At 37.9% G+C, this 13955-nt stretch overlaps 2 protein-coding genes across 2 annotated transcripts; one reads left to right on the top strand and one right to left on the bottom strand.

Annotated features, from left to right (window-relative positions):
* Nucleotides 1-3777: 3777 nt before the first annotated feature.
* LOC124309462 (odorant receptor coreceptor-like) lies at nt 3778-5642 on the bottom strand. Its single transcript, XM_046773127.1, has 7 exons — nt 5457-5642; nt 5211-5360; nt 4902-5123; nt 4504-4784; nt 4292-4391; nt 3959-4216; nt 3778-3837 (listed from the first exon to the last, which is right to left on the bottom strand). The coding sequence occupies exons 1-7, from the start codon at nt 5640-5642 to the stop codon at nt 3778-3780; spliced, it is 1257 nt and encodes a 418-aa protein (XP_046629083.1).
* Nucleotides 5643-6464: 822 nt separating this feature from the next.
* Nucleotides 6465-13188, top strand: LOC124308694 (calpain-A-like). Its single transcript, XM_046771655.1, has 14 exons — nt 6465-6676; nt 6802-6898; nt 7456-7650; nt 7821-8011; nt 9116-9410; nt 9786-9925; nt 10005-10312; nt 10850-11004; nt 11129-11352; nt 11775-11820; nt 11985-12129; nt 12541-12653; nt 12733-12928; nt 13010-13188. Exons 1-14 carry the CDS (start codon nt 6603-6605, stop codon nt 13075-13077), a joined length of 2247 nt encoding a protein of 748 aa, XP_046627611.1. The 5' UTR covers nt 6465-6602; the 3' UTR covers nt 13078-13188.
* The last annotated feature ends 767 nt before the right edge of the window (nt 13189-13955 follow it).

Below are 13955 nucleotides of genomic sequence, written 5' to 3'. Positions count from 1 at the left end.
TTTGTACGACCTTTTCCTAACTAATTGGACCCTCAGAAACTCAGAAAACGCAGCGGAAAGAGCGTGGGATCAACAGGAGAGTAATTACTAAGGAAGAAGCACCCGCTGAAAAATGTCGACAACACAGGTTCCAGTTTTTTGGCTGTAACTTCTGATGCGTTGATAGCAGCGTATTGGGCCTGCGCCCAATCGATTTCTGTTGCAAAATTACGTCGGAATAGTGCCACGATTAATTTATTCCAGCACTTTTCGAAATCGCGAAAATTTTTGCCAAAAATGCAAAGGGGTTAGCCTTACTTTTTCTTCGTTTTTCGACCGAAAATTTTGGGTCTCCGATTCGATTTGTACGACCCTTTTCTGACTAATTGGACCCTCAGGAACTCAGAAAACGCAGCGAAAAGAGCGTAGGACCAACAGGAGAGAAATGGCGAAGGAAAAAGCACCCGCTGAAAAATGTCGACAACACAGGTCCTGTTTTTTGGCTGTAACTTTTGATGCGTTGATCGCAGTGTATTGGGCCTGCACTTAATCGATTTCTCTCGCAAAATCACGTCGGAATAGTGCCACAATTAATTTATTCCAGCACTTTTCAAAATCGCGAAAATTTTCGCCAAAAATGCAAAGGGGTTAGCCTTACTTTTTCTTCATTTTTCGACCGAAAATTTTGGGTCTCCGATTCGATTTGTACGACCTTTTCCTAACTAATTGGACCCTCAGGAACTCAGAAAACGCAGCGAAAAGAGCGTAGGACCAACAGGAGAGAAATGGCGAAGGAAAAAGCACCCGCTGAAAAATGTCGAAAACACGGGTTTTCGTTTTTCGGCTGTAACTTTCCATACAATAATCACAGCGTATTGGGCCTGCGCCCAATCGATTTCTGTTGCAATATTACGTCGGAATAGTGCCACAATTAATTTATTCCAGCACTTTTCAAAATCGCGAAAATTTTCGCCAAAAATGCAAAGGCCTTACTTTAGCCTTACTTTTTCTTCATTTTCGACCGAAAATTTTGGGTCTCCGATTCGATTTGTACGACCCTTTTCTGACTAATTGGACCCTCAGGAACTCAGAAAACGCAGCGGAAAGAGCGTGGGATCAACAGGACAGAAATTACGAAGGGAAAAGCACCCGCTGAAAAATGTCGACAACACAGGTCCTGTTTTTTGGCTGTAACTTTTGATGCGTTGATCGCAGTGTATTGGGCCTGCGCTTGATCGATTTCTCTCGCAAAATTACGTCGGAATAGTGCCACAATTAATTTATTCCAGCACTTTTAAAAATCGCGAAAATTTTCGCCAAAAATGCAAAGGGGTTAGCCTTACTTTTTCTTCATTTTTCGACCGAAAATTTTGGGTCTCTGATTCGATTTGTACGTCCCTCTTCTGACTAATTGGACCCTCAGGAACTCAGAGAACGCAGCGAAAAGAGCGTAGGACCAACAGGAGAGAAATGGCGAAGGAAAAAGCACCCGCTGAAAAATGTCGAAAACACGGGTTTTCGTTTTTCGGCTGTAACTTTTGATGCGCTGATCGCAGCGTGTTGGACCTGCGCCCAATCGATTTCTGTTGCAATATTACGTCGGAATAGTGCCACAATTAATTTATTCCAGCACTTTTCAAAATCGCGAAAATTTTCGCCAAAAATGCAAAGGCCTTACTTTAGCCTTACTTTTTCTTCATTTTTCGACCGAAAATTTTGGGTCTCTGATTCGATTTGTACGTCCCTCTTCTGACTAATTGGACCCTCAGGAACTCAGAGAACGCAGCGAAAAGAGCGTAGGACCAACAGGAGAGAAATGGCGAAGGAAAAAGCACCCGCTGAAAAATGTCGAAAACACGGGTTTTCGTTTTTCGGCTGTAACTTTTGATGCGTTGATCGCAGTGTATTGGGCCTGCGCTTAATCGATTTCTCTCGCAAAATCACGTCGGAATAGTGCCACAATTAATTTATTCCAGCACTTTTAAAAATCGCGAAAATTTTCGCCAAAAATGCAAAGGGGTTAGCCTTACTTTTTCTTCGTTTTTCGACCGAAAATTCTGGGTCTCTGATTCGATTTGTACGTCCCTCTTCTGACTAATTGGACCCTCAGGAACTCAGAAAACGCAGCGAAAAGAGCGTAGGACCAACAGGAGAGAAATGGCGGAGGAAAAAGCACCTGCTGAAAAATGTCGAAAACACAGGTTTTCGTTTTTCGGCTGTAACTTTTGATGCGCTGATCGCAGCGTGTTGGACCTGCGCCCAATCGATTTCTGTTGCAATATTACGTCGGAATAGTGCCACAATTAATTTATTCCAGCACTTTTCAAAATCGCGAAAATTTTCGCCAAAAATGCAAAGGCCTTACTTTAGCCTTACTTTTTCTTCGTTTTTCGACCGAAAATTTTGGGTCTCCGATTCGATTTGTACGACCCTTTTCTGACTAATTGGACCCTCAGGAACTCAGAAAACGCAGCGAAAAGAGCGTAGGACCAACAGGAGAGAAATGGCGAAGGAAAAAGCACCCGCTGAAAAATGTCGAATACACGGGTTTTCGTTTTTCGGCTGTAACTTTTGATGCGCTGATCGCAGTGTATTGGGCCTGCGCTTAATCGATTTCTCTCGCAAAATTACGTCGGAATAGTGCCACAATTAATTTATTCCAGCACTTTTCAAGATCGCGAAAATTTTCGCCAAAAATGCACAGGGGTTAGCCTCACTTTTTTTTCATTTTCGACCGAAAATTTTGGGTCTCCGATTCGATTTGTACGACCCTTTTCTGACTAATTGGACCCTCAGAAACTCAGAAAACGCAGCGGAAAGAGCGTAGGACCAGCAGGAGAGAAATAGCGAGTGAAATTCATCGTTTTTCGGCTGTAACTTTTCATAACATGATCGCAGCGTATCGGGACTGCGCTTAATCGATTTTTCTCGCACAATTACGTCGGAATAGCGCGTCAAATAATTTATTTCAGCACTTTCTAGAATCGTCCAATTTCGCCAAAAATGCAAAGTGATCAACCTAAGTTTATTGAACAAAAATTTTCAGTAATTAATATTTTACGCGAAGAATGGACGGTCGGAAAAAGAATTAGTATGAAAGGCAAAAACTAGTTTAAATTGGTATTAATGATTCATTCTTAACATTCAAGAAAACACTGCTGAGTGAGAAATTGTTATTCATCGAAAGTTGATTCTGAGCTTTGATGAATGTTGGAATCGATACCTCCAGTGTAATTAGAACTTACAATTACAAAACAAAAGGACTTGAACTCGATGAAGAATAAGTTATGCATTGGCTTGTAGGAATACGGAATATTAGTATATTTGTGAGAGGTGGGAAATATATATCTTCAAATATATATCTTAGCTCACAATAGTCTCGCTAATCGTTAATGACAACTAAATCTTGTGCTGTCTGGGTAGGCAGATCGACCTCTGTATTTTTTGTTTCAGGAAACTTGCAGCTTACAACGCCACCACTCAGGTCTACGTTTTTATATTACACATGGGCAGTATTATCAGTTTTTTCCGCGCCAAGAATGTAAAATTGCGAAATGTGCTACCGTTCAAACAAATTAAGTTGTTTAGTGTAAACACAATCTTCCTGGGTGTAACTTATACTTGTCACTAGTGCGCATTGACAAAATCCGTCTTCACCAATATCCTGTCTTTCCATTCGTCGAAAGCTGAGGAATCAGCAGTCAAAGTATGCGTTTTTACACAGGTTGAATCCACTATGAATTGTCATATACGAATAATATCCTGTATGTTTTGTTGTTTCCCGGAATCTGACGCGATTTATTCGTCACTTGTCAAATGAATTAGAACCATGAAATACGATGAAGCACCTTGAACAATCTTAAAAATGAAGTAATTAGCACACCTAACGTGATACACTTTCATATCAATATACTTCAGGCCAACCCTTAAACTGTATAGAACCTCAGTCTCAAGCCATAAATCTACCAATACAACTCACCGATAAAAACATTTCCAGATTCAAATCGAAGTATCCCATTCCAGATATCGATACAGTTTTCAATGCTCTTAATGATGCGAATTTCGAAGACATTTTATAGGAAACAGGAGCTTCCCACCAATTAATCCTGAGTAATTCTTGAGACATTTCTTCGGCTCTCGTTGTCAGTTTCACCGTGTACCAGGAAAAACTGAACAATTGTGCCGTAACGACAAACAAGAAACTGATCATTGAAAGTAATGCAGTCACGTCTTTAATCTGTAATGAAATAATAATATCATTAAGCTACTCAATTATTGTAGTAAATTTTCTCATAAACACGGAAAATATTACCGTAGCTCCGATGTATGCCAAAAGAACCAAAGACAATGCGTTGCATCCAACCACAATGAAGACGAAAACGGAAAACGTTTTCCTTATTTCTACTAGGATACTGTAAAGTAGTTAGCAATTTTTACCGACAATTCAGACTAACTCATTCAATCTTATCACTGGTATGTAGCTCATACGTATATTCGAGGTTTAAAAAACGTTTGTATATTTACCGGAGTACAAGTTGATGGTGCTCAATCCAGGAAATCAACAAAATATTTGGATCCTCGGGCCACTCGGTGCAACTGGAATGTCGAACGAGGCTATTTCTAATTGTTTGTGCAGACCTTTCTTTGACTCTGTGCGTTTTTACATTGGAAAGTATGACCAGCATATTATGTAAGACATTGAATTCCTCCGCTTCACGAATAATAATTGCAAGAAAAATAGCATCCGAAGTTGAAGTCATGTTGATCCAAACACAGCCGCAGAAGGATTGGAATAGTATAGTGAGCTGCAATGGAATATAAGTATTCGTCAAGTTCATATCATCCTGTACGAGATGTTATCACGATGTTTAACAACAAAACAGAATCTGCTAAAGTTTGCTGAGTTCACTGTATTACTTTACCTGATAAACTGGAAATCCAGATATATCAAAGGGATACCAAGCTTCGTATACCAGGACGTGAGGTACTGTTCCGTTCAATGCCAATAACTTAAGTTTTTGAATTCGTGCCTCATATGACATTACAAATGGTGCGACAGTGAATAAGCATCCTGTAAATTGTGCTACCCAGAATATTCCCAGAAATAATGTGTTCGAAGTTTTGAACGCCTTCGAGGCCGCATTCTGTCCATTGTTTGGAGACATGTATTTATGTTTTTAGTTTGCCAAAAATCGATATGTACTATAAAGAAACTCTTATTCTGGAAGTACCTGATCACGGAGAAGACGAAACGACGCGGGTACTTGAAAATTGTCAAATTCTTTGAAAATATTCCAAATGTCTTTTCTCATTACGCCGATGAAAATTACTCTGCAGAATGTCTGAATGCCGTAAAGAGTGCTTATGGCATTCATAATCACCTAGAAGTTATTGATCAAAGTTATAGGTAAACGTCAAACCTCATGATTTCATAATCAAAAATGACTGATTTATTATTACTCTATTCATGTTTATACCTTTGGCATATCCGGTATTTTCAATACCAAGTCAATGATGCATGGGATCACTTGCAAAGGTATTGTCAGAGTGAGAATCAGTGATCTGAAAAATTCAAAACTTAGAAACTTGGGGCTGTTCGCGTCGAGGTCGTCGGTAGGAAACCAATGCCCACTCCAGCGAATATATTTGAAAGTGTTTGCCATGAGTTCGGAATAGAGTTTGACTTTTTTCGCGCGTCGCATTACGGCTGAAGGTATTGAGAGTTCCGACTACGGAAGAAATACACGAAGTACTGGTGAACAGTACAAGCTCTGATCATTAGTCGTACTTATAAACCCCATTTGCGTATAATATTGACGTTCAAATTGAACGAGATTAGTCGAATTGTTAGACGAGTGCTTGAACTTAATGTTTCGCATTCAATAGGAATGACTACGTTAGCCTTTGAAGTTTCGGTGACCATAGTTGAAACAAATATTGCAATTGGTGTTGTTGATCGACCGCTAATGATTACAGTCGTGATGGTGATCGACTCGTTGTTAATGTAGTGAATATTTTGGGCGATATTTAAAATTTTATGTATATGCTGTGTGAGGTTTCATCATTCGAAATAATTTTTCTTACCGATGCATATGAATAATTTTAATTTAATTTGAAATACGGCTTTTCCACCGTTGGTTAAAACGGATCCCTATCGTTTCTAAATGTTATTACTTTAATCAGTGACTTACGTTAGCAAACTTGAACGTGCGCAAATCTTAATCAATATATTGGTAAGCAACTGATTTATATTATGAAAATAATTAGAGCGGAAATGAAATTTTGCGTGGCGTTAATTAAAGTTGATTCGAGTAGCTGAGATCATTAATTAGGTCTTGCGACTTGAATTGCGATAAGATTAAGGTGTTGTGGTTCGGCGGTTTCCTGTTTTTCCCCCACAAAAATCGGATAGCCTAAACCTCCTATCCGCGTGACTACAAGTACCAGTTATCCACTTACTACCGAACTCGTTGAAGCGTTTGTGCAAAAAAGTTCATACGTTTATAAAAAAAATTGGTTTGGTTGATCTCACATCTTCCAAAACCGGATTTATACCCAAGTCTTTTCTTTTTTCTTCTTTGAACTCTTGTCAATCCTTGCCCATTGAAATATATCCATCGATCATGTCGATGACTTCGTCTTCTGGTAAGACGGCCAAATCCAATGTTGGTGGACACAACGAAGAGTTGCGAAAAAGGTGAGTCACGTTCACTCTGAATAACTGTAACTGACAGCAAAATTCTCAAAGTTTTCGTAGGATGGAAATCACAATTAAAAGTATTATAATTATTCAACAGTCATTCCGCATCTTTTTAATTACAGGAACTCCACCTCGCATGGCCTGCCACTGTGCTTTTCTTCTGATATTATCAATTCTGGGAATGCCTATAACCACTACTCACCGAACAAAATTTTCAAGGTCTCTCAAATTATGCTCCTATTTTTCGACAGTATTATCTGTTGCTGCAACATATATAATTAAGGTCATGTACACGAGTGGATGGCTGAAGAAATGAGGGAATTCTTGAAATTTGTAACAACACAACCTAGTATTCAATTATATGGACTTTTGATTCATCCAAAGCATGCAGATCAAGCTTCATTTATAGTATTTTAGAAATAATTCACGATACCTCAGTAACGGCTTAACTAATCAGCTTTAAGTGTGAAAACAGTATTCTTGACAGTTTATCCTGGTTCTAACGATGAGTTTTTTTTCAACAAAATGGCGATCGTTTGAAGTCCTATATACTTTTATAGGAATCAAACTTCGATCGAATTGAATAATTGGTTATGGAGTTGTAAGTTTCAAAAATTCACTCATGTCTACACATGTACAGATGCATATCCCCTTAGTGAGACAAGTACTATGTTTGAGTGAAACTCGTAATCCAATACTTTAATAATGGAGTAGCACAGCCAAGCTGGCTACCCAGGAATTGATAGTAAATGACGGTCACATTTCGTTTTTGATAGTTAGGAGAACTCGGATCTGGTCTCAGACCGAGAGGAGATGTTCAGGATTTTTATCAACTGAAGCAAAAATGGTTAGCAATACGAGCGCGTACGGGAGAATTGTTCGAAGACACGACATTCTCAAAACCCGATTCAGTCTATGCCTGGTACGCGGAAAATAAACTTGTTCAAGGAGTGACGTGGCTACGCCCAAAGGTAAGTATTAACAACTGTCGTGGATAAATGATGTTTGTTAAGCTAAATGATATGTTGCGAACCGTTAAGTATCTCGCTTTTACTTTCAAAATCCCAATCGTTTCCATAATATTCAAGACTCGACCGAATCAGTGGCTGGTATGAATCAAGATGTGTGTATTTTTTCCCAGGATATAGTTGATAATCCAAAACTATTTGTTGACGGAGTTTCACGATTCGATGTTCAGCAAGGGAAGTTTGGTGATTGTTGGCTTCTGTCAAGTATTTCCAATTTAGCGATGCACCGAGATATGTTCCTTCGAGTCGTACCAGAGGATCAAAGCTTTGAAGAAAAAAATTATGCTGGAATATTCCATTTTAGGTAAATTTTGTCTTCCGGTATTGTTCAAACAAAAGATGGTAAGTCTGTTCGAAGATGTGTATCATAAATTGAGTCTACACTTGCAGACTGCACGAAATCAAGCTATCGCTATTATCACAACTCTTTTACTCTAAGTAAAATTTCTATTTGTGGTTACTATACAGTACACAGTGCGTATAATAATAGGACATTGTGTACCAAGGGGCTAAAGTATTACTTTCAAGGCCAAGGCCTTGAAAGGTCCACCCCTAAGGTTCACACAAGCATACACTTTAGACGCGCCGAAAGGCGAGGAAAACATGGCAGTATGATATAAAGTAGTTTACATAACGCAGGCGTGTTTCACGCGTTTTTCCGTACACAAAGTACCTGTTTCTATAACGGACGAATGAGTCTGCGACTGCGCAGGCGCGGAGTACTGAATACACCACTTTTGAGTCCTAGGAGTCTTTTCTGTACTGTGCGCATGCGCTGTCGCAAACGAATCTGACATCACGCGACCCTAACCTCAATTTCTTGCTTCGCAAAAAGTGCGTTACGTACTCTTGTTATGTAAAGAAGCGTGTGCAGCAAGGAGGCAACGGTTTTTTCGCCTCGCGTATTTGGAATATTCGTCTTCGGCTCACCTGAGACTCCAAACTCACGCTCGGCCCAGAAAGACCTAGTTTACCTCGACCTCGTTACACAGTATGCTGTCGATTTTTTTTGCCTGAACTGAAAAATGTAGTTCTGGACACAAAATGAAAACAAGTTTGTTGCTTCAATCAGAAAATCTAGTACATGTTACTATTTTTTTTAAATTATCATTGCTCGGGTGCCATTTTTTTTACGATCCTTGAGATAATTTGATTTTGATGCAACGAGAAATTGATTTTAAGGCCTTGTTCAACGTGATGAACGTAGCTTATTAAATAAACAGGTTTAACTACCTCGCTTTAATCATAAAATTTACACACTAAATAATAACTTGTACCGAAATTTCTTTTGTAATTTCAAGAATATTCAAAAGCATTATCATAAAGATACATATTATTTAACAAGTATTATACACAACGGAATTGTTCTCAGTGTAAACTGGCTGTTAATTGTAATCCGTTTACTTAGATTTTGGTACTGCGGAAGATGGGTGGACGTCGTAATAGACGATTTCCTGCCAACGAAAAACGGAAAATTAATATGTGTACAATCGGGTGATCAAAACGAATTCTGGAGCGCATTGCTTGTAAAAGCTTACGCCAAGCTTTATGGTTCGTGGGGTACTCTGGATGGCGGGTTCTGGGCAGAAGCTACGGAAGATCTAACCGGTGGTATATCTACCGCCGAATATAATCTCACTGCAATATTTGACAATATGCTCCAAGACATGGGAAAAAATCATGCACTTATAGGATGTGCGACAGTAAGTAATTATACATTTTTGTTACATCAATAATACGAAAACGTTTCAAGTTTGTTACGAAACATCGTACCGTGTTCGACTATAACGAAAAAAATGAAGAAACAAAGAGTAACGAATCTGGAATATTTGTCTGAAAAATTCGACACTGTATCGAGTTTCGTTACTCCGCGGTATGTCAAATTACAGTCGAAACGATTGATTTTTCCGAATCGTTAAAAATTCGATAAGCGTGCATATACATTTTTCACTTAACTGTAATGAAATTTTATAGTACGCTCGATAATTCACTTCTGGACTCGAAGTTGTTTGTATTTTTTTTTAAAAGTAGAATATGAAAAATGATCACGTTTACCTGTTTCAAACATTTTACCGTAGCCAGCGATTGATGCGAACGGCTTGAAGTCAAATCATGCTTACGCTATCACGAAAGTTTTGAAATACAAGGGAGTTCGACTGTTGAGACTAAAAGATCCGTTCGGCGATGAGGTTGAATGGAACGGGCCGTGGAGTGACAAGTAAGGTCATGAAAAACGTGACTACGTTGAAATAAAAATCGTTCGCCACCAAATATAAACCAGATTGATGATTCTACAGTTCGAAAGAGTGGAAATCTGTTCCTGACAACGTGAAAGAAGAACTCGGTATGAGGATTGGCGCTGATGCTGACGGTGAATTCTGGATGGCTTTCGAAGATTTTCAAAATCATTTCAATTCTGTATCGACTTGTTATTTCAACTCGGGGTCATTGAACAAGGACGGCAAACGTAAATGGAAAATTGGTACTTTTGATGGCGAGTGGGTGCGTGGCGTCACAGCTGGACATAATGGCGGTAAGAAATGGGGTATTTCAAAGGGCTCGATTGACCATTGGGGAGCTTGGCTGAGCAATAGCGATTGCCTATGTAAGGAAATCAAATTGAAGATATATTTTTTTCCACGCTTTTTGCCATGTACACAAATCTATAACATTTTTTTCTTTTAACAAATTCAAATAATATAGAAAAGGTAAACAATATTCGATATACAAGAATTAAAAAACTATTTATACACTTTTTAATTATCACGAACCGTCAATGATATGGGAACAATGTATATTGTTTTAGGCACTCAATTAACATACATTAATTATGATATTATATTAAATATCACGATTTGGTATACTTGTTGAGATTTCAGTGATCGGGATCCAACCTCACTTCTACCAATATATTTATTATTAACAATACATAACAAAACGGTAAAATTCATTATTATTATTATTATTCATTGAAAAATGTTACGTTAAATCTAAATAGCTGCTATCTTAGATTTTTCATGATAAAATCAAAACATTTTTTTATTAAAAATTATTTTCCCTCCGTTTAATTTTTTTTTTTAATTAAATTATTTTAGTCAGCCTAGTCGGTAAATGTAATAAACAATTGGAATATAATTTGCAGTGAGACCCGTACAGAATCTACAGTACCGTATAAATTTGGGACAGCCGGATCAGGGAAACGATAAATGTACAGTGATAGTATCATTAATGCAGAAACATCAAAGGGTAAACCGAAAAATTGTCGCAAGGCTGGATTTTATGTTTCAGATTTATCGTGTAAGTCTTTGGTTCGTACTGTAACAGGAGTATATGATTGAAAGAAATATTAATCAGAACGTTTGGGGTAGGGAAAAAATGAACACAGCGAGAACCAACTTCGTTGTTTAACATTTTTCAACAGATGGACAAACCTCACGAATTACCGAAGCCATTGGACAGTAATTTTTTCGAATCACGGAAAGCGATTGTCATTAGCAACGGCCAACTTTGGGCAGATTCACGAAGTTTCGGCTGCCGGGTAGAATTACCACCTGGAGATTACTGTATCACACCGATTCTTAATTCCAAAGACAAGGAAGCGGAATTCTTGCTTAGAGTCTGTTCTGAATATCTGACTAATATGGAGTAAGTCATGCTTGATTAACATGCAGGGTGTCCTAGAACTAAGTGACCAAACTGATAGGGGTAATAGAGGGGTTCAAGCTGAGTAAATTAACCTGAAGATCGTGTGGTCTCCGAAGTCTTGTTCACGAGATTCGATTGGTTAAAAAATCGTGTCTTAACCACTGGTTTTTGTCAACAACAAGACGAATAATATCAAATTTAAGAATTTCACACGAAAGTATTTCCAATATCAAATTTTACTACTAAAACGCAACTTCGGAGACCACCATGTTCTTCAGGTTAATTTACTCAGCTCGATGACCTCTATTACCCCTATCAGTTTGGTCACTTAGTTACGGAGAATCGAGTATATCATACGTATTATTATAGTATATAAGGTCAATAAATGCATCGCATAAATATTGAACACATTTACGTTACAGGGAATGGGACGAGCAAATCGGTCTTTGCGTGGAGAACAATGATTCGGTAAAGGAAAATTTTACAGTTATTCGAATTATTACGCGAACAGTTGCAATTCTAGCCAACTTATCAGCTGTGAACGCTTGCGTTGAAGAAATAAGAAAATTATCGTAGAATAACTGCAACCGGATAGGTGATTTAAAATATTAGTAATGAAATCCTTTTTCAAGGTACCTGATTCGTCAAAAGTTCATTCGTCGATGGATTACAACGATAACAAATCAAAATTACAGAATTTTGAAAAATATGCGAATGGTGCGTTGGAGGTTGGCTGGAAAGATTTGGAGAAAGTGTTGCAGGCTGACTTTGGAGAAGGTTTGTATTATTTTGTCAATAGAGATGAGATGTATGTTAGACAAAAAAAGATTTCCTTACTTGTCGGTGATTATAGTGTTGTCGAAAAATCATCTAAACTTAATTGTTGAGGGTATTGTGTATTCTTCACGGAAATACATTTCGATCTGAACCGCAGACTTCGTTAGGGTAAAAAAATAATAATAAGCAATAATAAAGTATTCCGATGAGTCTGCCAAAATTTATAGAGTACGAAGTACGTAATGTTGAATGTTTTCAATCCATTGTACTGAACATATTAGTTATGTCAGGGTAGCAGCAAAGATGAATTGGCGCTTAAAATTTTCTTTCATTTGAACCAACTGATGTTGTATAATGTAAATATACCGACCTGCGTAATAACATTATTGAGTAAATTTGTATTGAACGAAGATTTCAGAGAGTATCAGTGTCGCAGCATGGTGAGTATGCTGGATAAGCTGGATTCCGGTAAAATTGGATTCAGAGAGTACTTAGGACTTTGGAATGATATTGGAAAGTGGAGGGTGAGAATTTCTCTTCTACGAATACACGATTCCGTGATTTAGTTAAATTTTATTATTGGAACAACCGTTTGATCCATAGACAATATTCAACAAATACGACAAAAACGGGCATGGTCACTTTGAGACGTTCGAATTGAGAAAGGCTGTAAAAAGTGCCGGATACAATTTGAATAATTACACGCTGAAGAAGCTCGTGCGTCTTTACGAAAGCAATGTTGGTAAAATCACGTTCCAGGATTACGTCATGTGCGCATTACAAATGAAGACGATGATTGGTAAGCGTATTTGATTATACTTGCATATTGGTTGAGACCCGATTGTTTTGCTTTGATCTCACTAAGAACTTGGATTTACAGATTCATCCGGAAAAAATCTGGAAGGAACGAGCACCAAATCAGCTACGTTTGGACTTTGTTCTATTTAATGCTATGAATTAAAAGGTTTCACAGTTTTATAACGATTATCTAACTTGTAATTTCCATAAGCTTCTATAAGAAAGAAATGTTATTGCATTTAATAAAATGATAACGATCAACGAGTGTTTTGTGTGTGAAGATAAACAACCAGAATGATTAAAATCGGTTAACGACTGTAAAATTAACGAGCCCCGATTGCTTTTACGACATAAGGCATATAATTCAAAGTCATCTTGAAAGTTTGATCAATAGGTTTATTTTCATATTAGTTCTGTTTGATTGTTTATCGAATCTCGAGACAAAGTCCCCTCGGTTACGCGTTATGCATCGGACATCGTAATTACGCGTTGAGCAGGCTTTGATTGGTAAGTAAATTAACAAGGAAAGAGAAAGCAGCGCTGACAAAAATATCTCTTTGATAAAGTTGATGAAATTTCTTTACACAGCTGTCGTCACTTTTTCAGAGATTATTGGAGATATTTAAGGCATTCCTGATAGAGCACGAGCTAATAATGTTAATACCATTCAAATATTATCGTGCACACGACAATAAAATCACTGCAATCTATCAGCATTACCAAACTTTGTCTAATTTCCACGTTAATGATTGCGAACCAAAGTTATGTAACAATGATGAAACGTTGCTTGAGAGAAACTGGAATAATCGGAAACATTTGGGAATTTCATTTTGAGAATCTATCGGGTAATCGACCTGCCACTCCAAGATGTTGATAGAACACGATGTTCGAAGAAGACATTCCTTGGTTTCTATTGCCGTTGTACGTTCCTTCAAGCTTTTAATTCACGCTGGGACACCGAGACGTCCAGCTTCTTTTTTTGCAGTTTTTTATTTATTAGACTACATTTTTGGGAACGACTGCCCAGT

Source organism: Neodiprion virginianus, chromosome 7 (genome assembly GCF_021901495.1).
Source record: "Neodiprion virginianus isolate iyNeoVirg1 chromosome 7, iyNeoVirg1.1, whole genome shotgun sequence".
Taxonomy (NCBI): Eukaryota; Metazoa; Arthropoda; class Insecta; order Hymenoptera; family Diprionidae; genus Neodiprion; species Neodiprion virginianus.
Note: the sequence above shows the minus strand (reverse complement) of the source record. Positions and strands in the feature narration are given on the sequence as shown.